Source organism: Lontra canadensis, unplaced genomic scaffold (assembly GCF_010015895.1).
Source record: "Lontra canadensis isolate GAN:19392208 unplaced genomic scaffold, GSC_riverotter_1.0 scaffold13, whole genome shotgun sequence".
In the NCBI taxonomy this organism is placed as follows: domain Eukaryota; kingdom Metazoa; phylum Chordata; class Mammalia; order Carnivora; family Mustelidae; genus Lontra; species Lontra canadensis.
The window spans coordinates 12518358-12536245 of NW_022631007.1; the positions used below are offsets into that span (position 1 = coordinate 12518358).

Sequence of the window (17888 nt, forward strand, 5' to 3'; positions counted from 1 at the left end):
TCTCTTTAAGGGCAGTGTCTGTGCCTTTGGAGCCTGTGAAATACTCACACCTGGGGAGCTGGCTGCTGGCCGGGTCGGGGGGGTTGTTGGGGAGGTTTAGCATTCTGCAGAAGGGGAGCCCTTCTCTCACAGAAGCAGGTGTTCCTTCCTGGGATCCCTTTCCCCTCCTTCAGGAGGGCTGTATGCCTTACTGGTTGTGACGCTTGTTCTCAGTTATGGGCCGCAGAGTGGAGAGAAAGGGCTTCCAGATAAAGTCAGAGTGTTAGCTTCCCAGGGGCTGGGCTGACCTGCTGACGGCTGCCTCCCTGTGTGCAGGTGGAGTGTCATGGCTTATGAGACCAAACTCCCGCGGCAGGCCTCCTCTTCCATGGGCACCGAAGACTTCAGTGAGGGCTCTGAGGTATTTGCTGTCACCCCCACCGGGCACCATCTTACCGGCCCACTCACCAGTTCAGGCCTCGTCCCCCGCCCTCCGGTGATGAGCCTCTCTTTAAACGTCCAGCCCGAGGTTAGACCCGCAGAGGTGTGGGCTCAGCCCCAGGTGGCACTGGAGCTGAGTGAATTCCGACTACCTTGTGGGCTTTGGGGTCATCTGGGGGGCTTCCTGGGGTTACTCCAGCATTTGGGGTCCCTTGTGACGACTTAGAACTTCCTGCTCTCACAGCGTACATTCCCGAGACTGCTCCTGTGCGGCCGTCGTCCCCACCAGGCCCCAGGCTCCCTCTCGGGACCCACCTTCTCTAGACCCCCTTCGTCTTGCTGCCCTTGTGGTCAGCCTATGCTAGTTCAGGGTTCAGCTCTTCTCTTCATTTTGTGGGACTTAATGGTTCCCTCAGGGCCTAGATTTTGCCCAGACCGGTGCAGCCCTGGGCACATGGCCGTGCTCCTCCCCCAGGGCAGGTGGCTGCTGGCTGAGTGGAGGGAATGCTCTGCCAGGGGCTGTCTTTCCATCGGGAGGGTCAAGGACAGTGGGCTAGGGCAGCGGTCAGCGAACGACGACCCCCCAGCTCCAGTCTGCCCATGCCTGCTCGGACCTGGCCGACGAGCAAAGAATGGCTTGTACGTTTTGAGGAAGAACACAGACTGCAAAGTCTGAAATAGTGACTGTCTGGCTGGCCCTGGGCTTGAGCCTCAAAGGTTTGTCACATGGTAACCCCCGTTAGCAGGCGGAGGGGAGTGGTGACGGGGTCCTTTACACTGAGAGGAGAGGGGCCAGGGCCAAGTCCTGACCAGAAAGAGAAATGCGTTGTCCACTGGGAACGGAGCCTCAGTTAAGGGGGCTTGCCTGTCCGCCTCGCTGCCGTGAGGCCCCAGGATTGAAGACTGCAACTCCCAGCGCGGGCTGGGGATGTGTAGTCAGACTGAAGTGGCGCAAGCTCTCTGCGCTTTGGCTCCACGTGGTCTTTTTTGTTAAAATCTGTCTGTTCCCAGCTTGAGGAAGCTTTGAAATCTTTCAGCCGCACTGGCAAATCTCAGGTTGGCGCGTGAAGGAAGCAGATGCCCCAGGCTAGCCGGGGACGAGGGTGAGTGTGCTGTGAGCTTCCGGTCATGCCTCCCTGTCTTGGGGTAACTGTAGGTGCAACAAATTCTCTTCTATGAAGACTCGGTCGCGGCCCATCTTTCTAAAATCCTGACGTCCGACCAGCACTCGGTGGTGATCTCCTCAGCTAAGTGAGTGCCCGGCAGCCTCGGGGGAGCCAGGGATCAACCTCGCAGGGCGCCCGGTTCCCAGGCAGAACTTGCCCTGGAAGTGTCTTTCCACGTTTCCTCCCACAGAGTGCTCTGTGAGACGGTGAAGGACTTCGTGGCTCGGGTGGGAAAGGCCTACGAGAAGACCACCGAGAGCTCGGAGGAGTCAGAGGTCATGGCCAAGAAGGTTTGTCCCTGTGCCCCTGGGCAGGAGGGTGTGGGACAGAGAAGCACTCCGCCCCATTCCGTTTGTTTTCCGCCAGTGCTCTGTCCTGAAAGAGAAGCTGGACTCTCTCCTCAAGACCCTGGATGATGAGTCCCAGGCCTCTTCCTCCCTGCCCACCCCGCCCCCCACCATTGCGGAGGAGGTGGAAGATGGAGATGGGGCGGGCAGCGGCTGTGGCTCCACAGGGGACCGCTCGGTGGGGTCGGCATGCCCTGCCCGGCCGCAGATATTCCGTCCTCGGGAACAGCTCATGCTCAGAGCCAACAGTCTGAAGAAAGCCATCCGTCAGATCATAGAACACACGGAAAAAGGTAGTGGGTCTCTTAATGATGAAGTAGCTTTCTTCAGTAAGCACTGGGCACTCTGTTTTCCCCCAGACAGGGTGACAAGCAGGAATCCACCATGTAGGTCACAGCCAGACCCCCCAAGGTAACTCGCAGCCTGTGTGGTGGCAGCACCACATATCCGAGAGCATGCTGGGGAGCATTCTCTATCCTCACCACACTTGTATCTGATGGAAGGACCAGAGGGAGCAGAAAGTAGAGGGCAGAGCAGGACGGTGCCTCCAGCAGGGGAAGATGTAAACAGGTCCTTGGGGACCTGTCCCTAGAAGGGGCCTGGCCTGCGCTAATTGCGGGCCCTTGGGTGCAGCTTGGCAGAAGCAGGCAGTAGCAGCAGATGTGGAGGGAGCCTCTCCAAGGGGAGGTGGGGCTGCCCCTGGGGTGGGGAGTGTTCTGAGAAGAGCCTCACACTTGGAGCGGAGGAGCTCTGAGGAGGCCCTAAGGCAAGGGGGGAGGCCTGGGAGAGGTGGGCCTGGCCCTGGGTGGTGGGTGAGGCTATCAGCTGAGGTCTGGAGAGAGGGGCTGGCACAGGGCACTGCTGTGTCGAGGAGTGGGAGGCCAGGTTAGTGCGAGGTGGTCAGAGCTGTGGGGGGCTCTGAGGGGTCTCAGGCTGGGTCAGCCGCTGTGTCCCAGGTACTTGGGACCTGGTGGCCAGGCTGCTGACTCTCCATGATGAGCCTGGGGACAGTGGGTAGGCAGACCATGTTGGATTAAAGACTGTGCCAGCTCGTTGCTCCCTTTTTCTAGACTTGGTTTCTAAGCTTTGAAGGGAACACTGCAGGTGCAGGGTGACCTGTGGACTTCTTGCGTCCAGGCTCCCTTGCACTGTGTTGTCCTCAGTCAGTGTGCTCAGAAACCCTCAGAAACCATTTCACCGCACTCCCATTCACCCCAGCCCCTTCCCAGCAGACTGTCCTCCTTGTCCTTCAATGAGAAGCATGGGTTGTGACGCCCTCCCCACTCCCACTGCTGTGTGTTGCACCAGCCCTGCTCCTGGCTGACGGTTGGTGGAGGCCCAGTGTGCCCTCATTCTGCTCGCCTTCTCTACATCTTCCAGCCTCTTGGCTCTCCCATTTTTCCCAGCCTGGCCACGCGGATGCCCAGTGCCTGGCGTTCTTGCAGGTCTGGGAGAACAGTGGGGACAGGGTGGCTGCTTTGGGCTGTGAGCTGAGAGGACGTCTGAAGAGAGCTCATGGAGGCGAGGAGGGGAGCCCGTGTTGCGCAGGAGCTCTGCTGCCCTGCGCCGTCCATGTGCTCTGCCGTCGCGTGCTCAACTGCGGGTGTTCTTTTCTTGCACAGCTGTTGACGAGCAGAACGCCCAGACCCAGGAACAGGAGGGGTTTGCTTTGGGTCTCTCTGAGTCAGAGGAGAAAAAAGACCTGAAGTCAGATGACAGAGTGTGTCCCACCGAGAGCTGCGGGGTTGCAAAGGGCAGGAGCCTCCGCAAAGGTACCAGTCAGTCCTGGTGACCCCATTGCTGTGGTTGGGCCCCTGCCACAGTTGGGAAGTTTTAGGTGCCTTCTCATAATTGCTTTAGCCACTTGGCACTGTAAAGTCATGAACACACAGCCTGTTTCCATGCACCACCTCCCTTGTCTGGGGAGGGTCCAGCAGGACCCCCATCGGAAGGAGTGTGCTTTCCTCAGAACCTGCCCATACACCCCAGACCCAGGCTTAGGCCTGTGGGTCCTCTTGGTGCACCAGAGGTTCCAACCCAGGGCAGGCACCCCTGGCTGCAGCCAGCCAGACACTGTGTGCCTGTGCAAGTTACTCCAGGCCAGGCTGCCTGGCATTCTGGCCAGGGTACCTCCTAGCTCTGTGGGGTGTCTGCCAGGGGACCCTTATTTCTCCCAGAGCAGCCCCGCAGCCCAGGCTGTTGCTGTGGAGAGGTACTGCTTTCTGCACTATGTGTAGCCCCCTCCCTCGGAGCCTGTACACCTGCTGGGAGGTGTCTGCCTAAGCATTTTACTCAGTGACCGTTACTGCTCTGAGCTCCACACTGCCCATGCACGGACGCCCACAACCCAGACTGTGACCCGGAGTCAGCCGGGCCTTCCCATCCCAGTCTTGGCAGCACCTCTGTCACCCTCCAGATGGCACCCAGACCCACTTACCTCTTGGGCCTCTTCCCATTTCCCCTCTTCTCTCCTGGGCCGCTTGATTTGTCTTATACACTCTGCCAGGGGCTGACCAGGGGCTGATGACCTTCCCACTCCCCCCAGCCCTTATGACAGTCGTTTCTCTAATGACTTCTCCCAGTGCTTCAGTGATGTTCTATTTTGGATGGTTTTATGGCTTTCTGCTCTGTTTTTGTAGTGTCCAAATCCCCATGTGAGAAGCTGATAAGCAAAGGAAGTTTGTCACTGGGCAGTTCTGCCTCTCTTCCTCCCCAGTCAGGAAACCGGGATGGCCTGCCAGCCCTGAACACCAAGATCCTGTTCTCGAGTGAGTGTCCCCTGCAGGCTGGCTGCGTGTGTCTGTGGGCCGGTGCAGGTGGGGCGCTAACCTGCCCCCTGGCAAGGTCAAGGCCTGTCGCTTTGCCTGGCGCTGAGTCTGGGAATGAATGAGACCAGGTCCTTGTCCTATGGGACCAGGGCCTTGTCCTTCAAGAGTTTATATATAGGTCTGTGGGAAACAGAGATTGGGTTTCAGAGTTATGTCATGGCGTGTACAGTCCCTTTACTTATCATAAAGGACAGCCAGCACCGAAATCGCTGCCTGAGGCCTTGGGAAGATGTCATCAAGGGGGTGATCCTTGAGCTGTGTCCTCAGGGATGACTAGGAGTTATCCTGAGTGAAAAGGGAGGACTGGGTAGGGTGTGATGGGGAGCCAGTCGAGTCATCCTGTCATTTCTAGCATGATTGTAGAAGGCACTACTGGCCACCAGGGGAGTATGTCTCTGGCTCTGCTTTCATTTTGCCTAGGTTAGGGTCGAGGTAATCTTCCCTCCAGAGGGACTGTGGCTGTACTCTGTGTCTGCAGAAGGAAGGAGTAGCACAGGGGGTTGAGGTTGCCAATAAGAGGCCCCTGACCAACTTCCTGAGGCCTCCTGGGCCCGGCAGAGTGCACGCTACACCATCTGCTCCCATAAAGTGATTTGGTAATTTCTAGATGAATCTCAACTGAACAGAGAGAAAATTCCAGAAGTCCATGGGAGATGAGGCTAACAAGATATATTTGGTTCATCAGAGGCATAATTGTCACCAGAAGGGGTTAATTGGCAGGATGTCTAAAATCAGAGCTTCGTTTCTGCCTTAATGTTTATAAGTTAAAATTTGTAAATTGGAGCAGGTTCCTTGGGGGTTCTGGTCACTTGGGGTGTTCCCTGCTGTACGATTCAACGTTTAGGGTTACTTTTACTGAGAGATTATTTCGGGGGAGCTTCTCACGTGTAATGAGAGCTTTGTAAACTCTTCTTTACCGTGTCTCCAGGTGGTGGTTTCTGCCACCCGGTGAGTTTGTTTTTGCTCTGTGAATAGCGATTTATAATGGTGATTTTTGATCTGAAATACTTAATTGTCAAAATTTGGATCTGTTTATACGTCCTTTAGAAATAATTTAATTGCAGTAATGTTTTGAAGAATATGTGTTTCTTAGTCTGGAAGACGTGAGCTTCTCTTAATTCAGTGAATCCTGACTTACTCTCTTCCCGTTTCCTCCTTACAGATGTGCGGGCTGGGATGTCTGGTTCCTTGCCTGGAGGTTCTGTCATCAGTCGCTTATTAATTAATGCTGATCCCTTTAACTCGGAACCAGAAAACCTGTGAGTATGGGGTAGACCAGGAGAGCATGTTGTTAAAGGAATGTTGGAGCGCAGAAAACAGATTTGGAATTGGCTGCAGGAATTCATGTACAGTTGACTAGGTGATCCTTTTCCAGCTTCGTTAGCTGATAAGGAAAACTCGGAAATTGTGATGCCTCTGCTAAGTGTCTGGTTGGAAACTTCCTGTGACGGGTGTAGCCTATCCTGGCTCATCCCAGCTTCCCGCACGGGTCCTGCCTCAGTTGTTCCGGCACATCCCCCGGGGTCTGAGGTTTCAGCAGGTTCAGAAGCTTCTGCTGGGAGCTGACTTGGCCCTTGTTCTTTATTTGTTCCCCAGCCCCCCAGCTGGCCCTGCATTGGCGCCTTGTCCTGACACCCTTCCTTTCCCCGCTCTCCCCTGTTGGTGCTGCAGGGGCCTAGGTTCTGGGGCCAAATCTAGGAGATACTGTCCTGGGTTTGGGATTGCAGGGAGGAAGGCTCTAGGGCCGCCCTGTGGGCTGGTGCTGTGTCCTCTGCCCTGCTGCTCAGGCACTGAGGACTCTGATGCGGCGGTTCTTGTGTGTATGGAGGCCGGTTCTTGTGTCTGGAGACACACGTATTTGAAAACCTGGTTTTCTAAGTTTTCCCTTTTGCTGGCTGATAGCAAGGTCTGGGCGGTGTGGCTGGTGGCAGTGGGTTGAATGTTACTGGCCACATGTGTCTGGTGTGGTGAAGGGCAACAGGAATGTGAAGCTTTGCACTGGCTCGGGGGCTTCAGGAGAGCGGAGCCAGACGTGTGCAGAGCGGCCTTGGTTCAGACACCTGCTGCCTGATGCTGGCCTCGTCCCAGACCTGACACTGCTGTGTGCCTGCCCCTCACCCCGCCATCCTGCTCTGGTCCTCACCCTCCCCAACACCTTTCCTCAGTAAGGCCAGAGCCCAGCCTTCCACGAGCAGTACCCACATGGCCTCCAAAGCTAGAGGCTTCATTTGTTCCTTCGCCTGAGATCACTGAAGTGCCATATCTGGCAGCTTAGGCGTCTGTGTCTTTTCCTCTTGCTCTCTTCATGTAGAGCGAGTCTCACCTGGAGAGATAGGGCGCTCTCCTCCCTCCATGTGGGGTGGCACGTCAGGGCCTGGCTCAGGGGCCCCCAGACTTGTCATTCTGCCTTTGCCTGCAGTGGCTTCCTAGGCCTGGCTGCCTCCCACTTCCCAGGTCCCCGTGCCCAGTTTCTCCATTCTCCTTCCCTTGTCCCCATGCTGTTTTTCTGAATCGGATCCCTCTCTTTTCCTAGGACCTATAAATACTGGTCAGCATGTCATGTGGTCTTTTGCTCAGAAAACAGTTCTGTCCTGAGCTTTGCTCTCACTAAGCTGTCAGGCAATTGGATTAGATGTGTCATAAAAACACATCGTGGGGTGATTGCTTCTCAAAGCAGACTTCAGACACCTGTGAACCTTAAACGTGATGGTGTTCTGACCCCCCAGGCGGTATTCCCTGGGGAGTTTGTGGGGGAACAGCCAACAGGCGTGCCAGGCGTGTACTTTTCTCCTTGCTGTTTTCTCCGTGTGGAGGCTCTGTGCTGCCCTGGAAGGAGAGGAGGGTCCATGGAGCCCTTTTGTGACCCCTGCAGTCATGACGATTGCAGGGGGAGGATGGAGGCTGGGAAGCTGGAGTGAATTGAGTCTTGTCAGTGGCAGACACAGAGAAGGGAGGTGTTGCCATGGGTGCTGGGATAGACGTTTTCACATTTGGAGATGGCTTCGATTGGGCATAGGGATGTTTGAGGCATGTTCTGAGACCCACAGTTGAAGCCGTGGGACTATATGGCTTCACACTGCTGCTGGGGGCGTGAGATGGCGTGGCCGCTCTGGGAAACAGTCTAGCAGTACTCCAAAGCCCTGTTTCTGCGTGACCCAGAGTGCCACTCCCAGGGCCACACATGGGAGGAGGGAGACCGCGTCCACACCAGTGTGTGTATTGGTGCTCACGCATCCCCAGCAGAGTGCTGGCCAGCCATCGGGAGGGATGAGGCCCTGAGCACGGTTGAGCCCTGAAAATGTTATGCTTCGTGAAAGGAGCCAGATGCAGAGGGCTATGCACTGTGGCTTCTACTTCTGTGAAACTTGCAGAGTAGGCACAGCCTGGAGACAGAAAGCAGATTTGTGCTTGCCAGGGCTGGGGAGGGTTTGGGGGCTGATGGAGGAGGAGGGCAGCTTGCTTCTGGGTTGATGAGATGTCCTAAAATGGATGGTAGTGATGATGACTTCATCGAGGAGGTTAAGAATCACCGAGTCCTATGTTCTAAACGGGTAGGTTGGGTGGCCTGAGAGTTCTAGATCAGTACAGCTGCTCCTGAAGAGCAGGGCCTGAGTTTCGCCCTCAGGGAGAAGTGGTTGCAGGTCGGGAAGCTGCCAAGTGACCTGGGATGGTTCTCACTGGTCGGAAACCCCCATTGCAGAGAGTATTACACAGAGAAGTGCGTCATGAACAATTACTTTGGCATTGGCCTGGATGCGAAGATCTCCCTGGACTTCAACAACAAGCGTGATGAGCACCCGGAGAAGTGCAGGTAGGCGGCGGCGTGTGTGCACACCTGCCCTTTGCATCGTCCTCGCTTCTCCCTCCTGGGAGTGAGGTGACTTCTGGAGTCAGCGAGATAGAGGGTGTGCAGAGTGCAAAGTCAGAAGGCGTATGTAAAGCCCGAGTGCCTTGTTGTCTGAAATGGAGGTGCTTTTACGAGATGTGGGTGGAACCAGGTCAGAGTCCAGGAGGCTGGCCTGGAGGAGGTTTCCACCCCTCGGGCTTGAGTGGTGGGGCAATTCCACATGGGAAAGTGAGTGACTGAGTCAGTCAGAGGGTCCAAGTCTCCGGACAGTTGTAAGTTCACGGTGATGCTATAAAGGGGCAGGTGGATACACCTCAGGACTTGCTCTGGTGATCACCCAAGTCGTGTGTAGTTGCAGATTTCTCGGAAAACAGAATCGAGCGTAAGAATTCAGGAAAACTTTGAGCTCTGGGGCTCGTGAAGTAGAGGAGACTGTCTCCGAGGCCCCAGGGACATCTCTGTTTTACAGCTCATTGAGGGTGGTGAGCCCGAATCATTCAAAAGTTCTAGTTAGTTAAAAAATAGCTGAAAAGGGCATTACAGTGCACATAATTTAACAGGGTAAAATAAGTGAACAGAGTCATGCATCATACAGTTTTAGAACCGTGGGACCCTAATAGGATACTCCCTAAGTTTGTAGCAAGAGCTTTGAAAAGGTCTAAGAGGAATTCCATTTCTAGGAATCTATCCTAGAGAAGGAACTGGAAATGTTTGCAAAGAGGTGTGTGCAAAGGGATGACTGCCACGTGATTTACAGAGCCCGGGAGTGGGAAGTGGCTGGGTTCCAGCAACCATGGGGAGTGGGAAGTGGCTGGGTTCCTGTGTCGGTGGGAAGGTGCCCCGCTGGGGTCAGTCCTGCCTCAAGACAACAGGCTGCGGGGCCAAGTGAACAGAGTTGGTCAGGAGACTGTAGACCGGCTCTTTCACCTGTAAGCCAAATACCTTGAGAAGACTGAGGAAGTGCACTGAAGTTTGTCATCATCAGTACATACAGATGTGGGGATTATGAAGATTATTTGCTGCTTTGTGCTTTTCTGCACTTCCCAAATTTTCTGTGATAAGCATACTTTCATAGCTAGAAAAAAAATCATTGGTTTTGTTTTGTTGTTGTTGTTGTTTTTTTTTTTTTTTGGTGAGGTTCTGTAATGTCTGTAAGTTACTTTTTTGGGAGTATTTTTCAGCAGAATTTTCCATCAACAGATGTATTTCTTTATGCATATCTCACACATAAAGAGGAACTGTCCTTCCTCCCCTCGAGGTGTCTGTGCTGCATCTGACCAGCGTGTGACCAGCACCTCGAGGCAGCGACTGTAGCTCCCTGTGTAAAGAGATATGCAATCCTGTCCATTCTTTGCTTTCCACCTGTAGGAGTCGGACCAAGAACATGATGTGGTACGGAGTTCTTGGAACCAAAGAGTTGCTGCACAGAACCTATAAGAACCTAGAGCAGAAGGTCCTCCTAGAGGTGAGCAGGAGGGTCTCCTGCAGCTGCAGGTGCTTGGGCCCGTCTGGTCTCCTCTTAGCCTTTCTCCAACCTGGGTGGGGGCTCCCTTTGCCCTTTTGGTCCCTCAGTGAGAGCTCAGCTGTGGCCGTGGCCTCCTCAGCCCAGCACGGGGGTAAGAGTAGGGGCAGGGAGGATTGCTAGTGAGGAAGGACCAGGTTGATGCCGTGTGTCTTTTTTTCCTTTTTCCGGCATTTCTGCTGCACAGTGTGATGGGCGACCCATCCCACTCCCTAGCCTCCAGGGGATTGCTGTCCTCAACATTCCCAGCTATGCCGGAGGGACCAACTTCTGGGGGGGCACCAAGGAAGATGATGTACGTACTGGGGTCCTGGGTGGCGTGGCCCCAGGTGGGTGTGGGTAATTCCTTCAAGGAGCATCCACCACTTCAGGCCTTGATGGAGTACTCCACCTCTTAGGGGGGCTCTGTTAGTGGTGCAGAGGTATGGATGGATCTCTTCCCCTGTGCTGTCAGTTGGGGTACAGTGGAGAACAAGACAGACAGCTACCCCTGTCCATGAGAAGAGAAGCCGAACAGGACAGATGTGGTCAGGGTATAGGTGTGATGCAGAAGCCAGGCCTGACTCCAATTTGGGGCAGTCTAGGAAGGCTTCTCAGAGGAGGGGACATCTACACTGAGACCTGAAGGAAGACAGGGTTGGCTGGGTCAGGTGAGGGGAGATATGGAGTGGGGAGGCTGTTCTAGGGAGTTGCTGAAACAGTGTATGTGACGGCTCATTGGTGGGATAGGATGTGGTTCGGAGAAGGTCCCTTGACGGTGTGTAGTGAGTGGAATGCAGACAGGTTCGAGCCCATGTAGGGCTGTGCCATCCAGGGAAACTATGCTAAGACCTGTGGGAGGCACTAATGGCCTCTAATCAGGGGCGTAGTCTCCTTCCTACATAAGAGCTAACAGAAATCATGAACCTGAACTACACACTGGAGATGCTCTGGTAGCTGTTGAAAGCACTGGTCATGTGTCACCTCGGCCCTCATAAGAACATACCAGGGTTAGCCCTGGTTCACAGATGACGGGGCCGAGGACAAGAGAAATTAAATGACTTGCTTGAGGTCACGCTGCTAGTCAGTGGCAACTCAGAGATTTGATTCCCAGCAGCTGGTCCTAGAAACCCCCTCAGTAATGCATTTGCCCCACAGCTGCCTCTCAGTTAGGACGCACCACCCCCTGGTAGTATCCTGCCTATAACCAGAGCAGCGGCCTGGAGAGGGAGCACAGAGGGGTGTGCGGGGAAGTTCGGAGCAGAGGTCCGCTCTTAACACTGGTCCTTGCAGACTTTTGCAGCTCCGTCATTCGATGATAAGATCCTCGAGGTGGTTGCTGTGTTTGGCAGCATGCAGATGGCCGTCTCTCGTGTCATTAAACTGCAGCATCACCGAATCGCCCAGGTACCAGCCATGGTCTTGCAAGTGGGAGGGACCTGGGAGGCAGTCTGGCCCGGACATGTTTGGAGAGACAGGGCCTGGGCCAGAACCAGTCTCTTGCCTCAGTGCTCTCCTTGCACAGAGCCCAGAAGAATGGGTGGTTTTCCAGGACCACCCACGGCCCTGCCTCCTGGCCCAGAGCCCTTCCTTACCGGCTGTATTTGACAGTTAAATGACACTCTTTCAGAATTGGGGCCTACTGAATCCTGCTTGAGCTCTCTGCCCTGGCTTTCTCTGTGGGTGCACTGTACCTTCTGTCCCCATCTGTTGAGGTGGGATGAGATGAGAAGGCCTGACCGAACTCGGCCCGAGCCTGCGGCTTTCAGCAGCCACATCCTGAGTTTGGGAACAGAGGCCAAGCAGTGAGCAGTGGAGAAAGCATGGTCTTCCTGCTGCTCTAAGGCCCAGCTGGAGAGGGGAGATAGGAGGAGGCTCCCCTAGTACTTCTTTCTGGTGATGGGTAGGGGAGGGCAGTGCTCTTATGCATAAGGAAGTGGGGAGTTTGATAACCTAGCCCACCCAAACCCCACGCAGTGACTTTCTAGTCCTTCCGACCTCATTCTGCCCCCATGTAGGGTAGGGTGTTTGAATTTTATGATTTTAACTCTTGGGCATTATTTTTTGTTGAAAAGAGAAACAGTGAGTCATTAACCACTTGTTGGGAGGGCTTTACCCTGTTCTGGGAGTGTTTGCCATGTGCACAGGGCCCTGTGGCTCTTGCCGGGCGTGAGTCCCACCCTGGGCCTGGTGCTCGTGCCTGACCACTGAGGTCTCCTCACTGCGGTCTCAGATGCAGTGCTGGGTGAGGGGGTGGCGGGGGTGGGACAGACCCGGGGGCTTCATGAGCTGTGCCCCGGCTGGGGATGCTCTGACCGCAGCGGTGGTTGGCAGCGGGCGTGGTGTCCCCCCAGACATCAGCTAATGGGTGCAGGGGCACATGGGATAGGAAGGCTCCTGCAGTGCTGGGATACAGCCTCTTAGCTCCTTGGTTCCACACGGTGCACGAGTAACGCCTGTGGTGTTTGTTCAGTGTCGCACGGTGAAGATTTCCATCCTGGGGGACGAGGGCGTGCCTGTGCAGGTGGACGGAGAGGCCTGGATCCAGCCTCCAGGATATATTCGGATTATCCACAAGAACCGGGCACAGACACTCACCAGAGATAGGGTAAGAAAGGCTACCTGTGGGAAACCAGAGAGAACACACTGGTCCCAGGGCTCACCTGCAGGCACACGTGTGCGCCTTCTCAAAGAAGGCCTGAGTTTCTAGTGTTTTGTCCTAGGAATTTACTTTTGTTAGACACAGAGTTTAAGGGAACAGGGGTGTAATTTCCAGGACTACTTCCCCTCCTCGGTGTGAAACCAAACTCTGTCTCTCCTTTTCTGGCTGTTGTCCAGCGACTATCCCAGCAGTGTTTGCTGTTGGGCACCTGCTTGCCTCTTGAGAGAGCAGTGCATGGTGTGATGGTGCGTCCTGTGCCCTAGGCATTTGAGAACACCCTTAAGTCCTGGGAAGACAAGCAGAAGTGTGAACTTCCTCGCCCTCCGTCGTTCTCTCTGCACCCGGAGATCCTGTCGGAGGAAGAGGCCACCCAGATGGACCAGTTCGGACAGGCGGCGGGAGCCCTCATCCACAGGTGGGCCCTCGCCTTCCCTGTGCGGTCAGCCTCCTACAGCTGGAGCCCCTGGGCCCTTGACGTCCTCGGGGCTGCACGGTCACCGCTAGGGTGCAGGCGTGGCGTCCCTCCTCTGGGTCACATGTGCCAGTCTGCCTCCTTCATCAGGGCCCAGCTGGGGTTTCTGCGGGCCCTGGGCTTTGGTTCGTTTCTGCTCACTGAGTTGCAGAGATTGCTCGGAGTTCATGTAGCTGGAAGCTTAAAATCCACTGGTGTTGTCACTGTCTCAGGTTCTTCAGAATAGTCCTGTACTGCCTCTACTTCATCCCAGAGAGCAGGTTTGTTACCAAAAAACAAACCCTGTAGTTATTAGGAAAAAAACAAAAACCACCAGTACCCAAAGGCATTTCCTTCTCTTAATCTGCTTTTGAGAAGTGGCTCCTGGAGCCACTGGGGACGACCTTCCGCACGGTGGTCTCCCTCTGCCACTGTCCATTCTCCCCACCTGCCTGGGTGCCGGCTGCCGTTGGGCCTCACTCTGAAAGGGTCGTTCAGCCTTGTGACCTGTGCCCTCTCAGTTGCCAGATCCCTTGACCCTCTTCGGCTGCTGTCTGGTTCTGGTTTTCAACTGTATTTCCCTTCCCTGGTCGTCCCCTGAGGCTGCACACTGGCCCGGTGCTCCTTGACTTTGCCTCTGTGCTGCTCTGTGGCTTCCTCCTCCTCTCCCCTTGCCGGGAGCACTGCCGCCCTGTGGGCTCTAGGCTCTGTGTGCCCTTCTGGGCGGTTCTTCTGCCCTTTCCCCCGGCATCACGCTCTCGGTCTGTGGGTTGGTAGCTCTCTTGGGATTGCTGTAGTTCACTTCTGGTTCCATGCCTCCTTCTGGGTACCCACCCTTGAAAGCATGTCCTGTGCTGTGTCCTCTGTCTCAAGTAGCCGGCACTACTTCTTGCCTCCCCTGCCCTGTGACCAGATCAGTATCCCGGCTTGATGACTTCCCTTCTTACGTTCTTTCTAGTTCCTTGCTGTATAACAGGCTTCTGCTTTTCTTCTATCTCATTCTTGTCCCCTCAGAGTCTGTGCCAGCCCCACAGGTGGGGACTTGCCATCTCATTGCCTTGTTTAAAGTCCGGCAGCTTGGGGATGCCTGGGTGGCTCAGTTGGTTAAGCGGCTGCCTTCGACTCGGGTCATGATCCTGGTGTCTTGGGATCGAGTCCCACATCGGGCTCCTTGCTTGGCGGGGAAGCCTGCTTCTCCCTCTGTCTCTGCCTGCCATTCTGCCTGCCTGTGCTCACTCTCGCTATCTCGCTCCCTCTCACAAATAATTAAGTAAAATCTTAAAAAAAAAAAAAAAAAAAAAGTCCGGCAGCTGCTCCTAGTTTTCCCCAGGGTAGGACAAGTGGTTCCCCATCCTCCTTCCCTGACTTGTGTGCTCCCTCTGTCCCTGGTGCTCTTGCTATGTCTGACCCTGTCACCGCCCCCTATTTGTGTGGGTCCCTCAGGCCAGGGGCTGCTGCCTGGGGCCATGTCCTGGAGTCTCAGCCTCTTGAACCAGGATCATCCTCATAGAGAAAGGTCCTGTCATCCTCATTTATAGAGCAGGGAGGCAAAGTCTCCTTTAAGGAACAATCAGCTGTCTCCACACAACAGGCCTGCAAACCATGCTTCCTGTCAGCTTGCCATTTTACAGGGTATGAGTCTCATTTTGGGTGTTTTCCTACCTGGTTGACTTTCTGGAGAAACTTGGAGTTTGGTATCCCATTTCCCCTCTAAGACCTGCTCTGTTCCCTGTTGGCTGGGCTGTGTCTGTGTTGGCCCTCTGGGCTGGACCGGGCCTGTGTCTGAGCGAGGTCACATGATAGGCTGCCCCTTCATCTGGTCTAATGAGTGCTGTGTTTCTTTCTCTCTAGTATCCGGGAGATCGCTCAGTCCCATCAAGACATGGAGCGAGAACTTGCCCACGCCGTCAATGCCAGCTCCAAGTCCATGGACCGAGTGTATGGCAAGCCCAGAACCACAGAGGTGCCTGTGCTTCTCAGGTTTTGCTCCTCTGGAGTCCTGTAGCTCGTGGGCCTTCTACATGGGTGTCCTTCTGGTTCCTCTCAGGGTCTGAACTGCGGCTTTGTCCTGGAGATGGTGAACAACATTCAAGCCCTGTGCAGGGAGACAGCACTGCTCCTGGCCGGGAGGGTGGCCCTGGTAAGCCCGGGGGGGCTGGCCCGTCACTGGGCATGCACTAGTGCCCACTGTGCAGGCGGCAGCAGGTTTCAGCCTAGAGCTCCTGGCCTTAGGAATTATAGACTCAGTGTGGGAAGGAGCCTTGGAGGTCATCTGATCTGGCCATGTGGTTGGTTCTCCAACCCTCTGGCCATGGCTCAACCACATCATCTCTAGCATGTTAGACTCCTATGGACAGAACCACCTTTGTGGCTATACGCAGAATTCTGCCTTAGAAATCTGCAGGCATGGAGCCGTCTGCCTGTGACCAGGGAGGCAGACTCTGTTCTCAGACATGCTGTGCTGTTGCCGTTCCTCACTTGGCCCTGCCACCCTGGCTGAGGAGTCAGCCCTGCGGAAGCATGTAGGTTGGGTTTCACTGAATTGCAGAAGCTAAAATAGGGAAGACCCGAGGGATGGCCTAGCCAACATTCTTGTTTAAAAAGATGAGTACAGGGACTCCTGGGTGGCTCAGTTGGTTGGACGACTGCCTTCGGCTCAGGTCATGATCCCGGAGTCCCGGGATCGAGTCCCGCATCGGGCTCCCAGCTCCATGGGGAGTCTGCTTCTTCCTCTGATCTTCTCGGTCATGCTCTCTCTCACTGTCTCTCTCTCAAATAAATAAATAAAATCTTTAAAAAAAAATAAATAAAAAGATGAGTACATGGAGGTCCAGGAGGTGGAGTGACTTGCTGAAGATCACACATCTGGAGAACCACCCCAAAAGTCTAGTTTCCGTGTCTTCTATTGTTCATTTCACAGTAGTCTGCTCTTCTGAGTGTGACGGCTGCTCCTTCGCTGCCTCATAGCACTTCCTGCACTCTGGTGCGGGTCTGGTCCTGTTTTCTTTCTGACATAGGGCTCCCAAGGTAAACCCAAGTAGGTCAAGTGTCAGTGCTGCTATTTTAGTTTTCAGACAAGCTTGGTTTTTTCCAGTATTTATGAAAGGAGAGTTTTAGTTCCATGACCCGATTCTTCTTAGAAGGGGAAGTTCTGAATCTGGCCCCTTAGCCAGTGCTGTTTGACTTAGTTTCCTTAGGAATTCTTGTAAGAACTGTCCGAGAACCATCACTTTCCTTGGAGCAGACTACATGCCTGCATGGGGGCTTTGCTGCGGCCCCAGCTCATCACTGCTATTGACCAGCTCTGTCTGTCTTTCCTTCCTGCTTGGAGCAGCAGTTGGACCCCCCTCAGAAAGAGCGGCTTGGAGCTGCTCTCACAGAGATGGACCAGCAGCTCAGGAAGCTGGCGGACACCCCCTGGCTGTGCCAGTCCATGGAGCCTGGTGATGAAGAGGTATGTGGGTCACAGGCCTTCAGCTTGAGCGCCTCTGGGTGCAGTGGCTCTCCCTTCAGTACCTGTAATTACTGTGATCTGTGTAGCTTTGAGGTTAAGATGGTGTCCATCTTGCAGCCCCAGATAAGGCTTCTCAAGACTTCTCTATTAAAACGCCTTAGAGGTATGGAAAGCCTGGCAGGTAGGAAGGAGTTGGGAGTTAGTACTGAGCACAATCCTTGATGACTGGGCACTACCGCCGTCAGAAAGAGAATGGCAGGGCTGGCCTTCAGATAGAGGGCTGAGGCTAGCCCCGCTGTTTGTCCCTGGTGTGAAGACACATTGGATAAATGGCAGCTTCTTGAGTTTGTTGTCGACAGGGACAGAGTTGGTCGACAGGGACAGTCACACTTTTCTTTTGCATGTGTTTAGAGACTCCAGCATGCTTACTCCCTATCACCGGGATAGATAGAACCCTGGGCATGTTGCACCTGGCTTGCCTCCTGCAGCCAGTGAACAGGTAGGAAGAGTCCAGGAGAGGTGCTTGTTGGATAATCAGTTTTGTGGGCAGATCTTGTTAAAGGTGTACTGCAGATTGTCTTTTTTATCAGGGGTAGAACAGAAGTGGGCCAGGAGAAAAGTTCTTCCTAGGGTAGTATACTAGTCTTGCAAGAGAAAGAACTGTTAGACATTACACATCTGGCACCCCTACTGCTAGTTTTGTTTGTTAGAACCTGTTGGTAGTAGTAAGGTGAGGTAGAGAGGAAGGCTACAATAGTCTATCCTGTTCTTCCCTGAAAATGTAGGCATTTGATAACAAATGCAACCTTGCATGGAAGACTAACTCTGAGGCCTTCCAGTGAAACAGCAAAACTCAGTAACTTAAAGTATGAGGATATTTTGGTTTAAAAGGACTGGCTGAGCTCCTCAAACTTAGTTAAATTATTAGCTGTAAATACAAAATTTTCATTTAAGAAAAAATTACTAAAATAATAATATATAGAATATTTAATAGATATAGCAGTAATATAGCTCAGGATTTCCAGATTAAGTTACAAAAGCCTGTGAAGTGGACAGTAGGTGGGGAGGCTGGGAAGAAGACATGGACAGAATGAAGGCACATTAAGGTGGAAGGTTTAAAAAAAAGGATTCTTGACTTTGATAATTAGGGAAATGAAAAGTTAGTAATATCTTTAAAAACTTAAAGGTAGGGGCTCCTGGGTGGCTTGGTTG

The 17888-nt window shown here is 54.0% G+C and overlaps 1 protein-coding gene across 2 annotated transcripts in view; it reads left to right on the plus strand.

The window, feature by feature from the left end:
* DGKD (diacylglycerol kinase delta) overlaps positions 1 to 17888 on the plus strand; it is a 113555-nt gene that overhangs the window by 85479 nt on the left and 10188 nt on the right. For both annotated transcript variants that reach the window (XM_032857525.1, XM_032857527.1), the window contains exons 12-27: positions 316 to 400; positions 1577 to 1671; positions 1777 to 1876; positions 1953 to 2226; positions 3556 to 3705; positions 4573 to 4701; positions 5924 to 6020; positions 8462 to 8572; positions 9977 to 10073; positions 10318 to 10425; positions 11403 to 11516; positions 12583 to 12717; positions 13035 to 13186; positions 15074 to 15185; positions 15270 to 15362; positions 16557 to 16676. In XM_032857525.1, the coding sequence (XP_032713416.1) occupies positions 316 to 400; positions 1577 to 1671; positions 1777 to 1876; positions 1953 to 2226; positions 3556 to 3705; positions 4573 to 4701; positions 5924 to 6020; positions 8462 to 8572; positions 9977 to 10073; positions 10318 to 10425; positions 11403 to 11516; positions 12583 to 12717; positions 13035 to 13186; positions 15074 to 15185; positions 15270 to 15362; positions 16557 to 16676 (1972 nt within the window). The remainder of the gene's footprint in view (positions 1 to 315; positions 401 to 1576; positions 1672 to 1776; positions 1877 to 1952; positions 2227 to 3555; positions 3706 to 4572; positions 4702 to 5923; positions 6021 to 8461; positions 8573 to 9976; positions 10074 to 10317; positions 10426 to 11402; positions 11517 to 12582; positions 12718 to 13034; positions 13187 to 15073; positions 15186 to 15269; positions 15363 to 16556; positions 16677 to 17888) is intronic.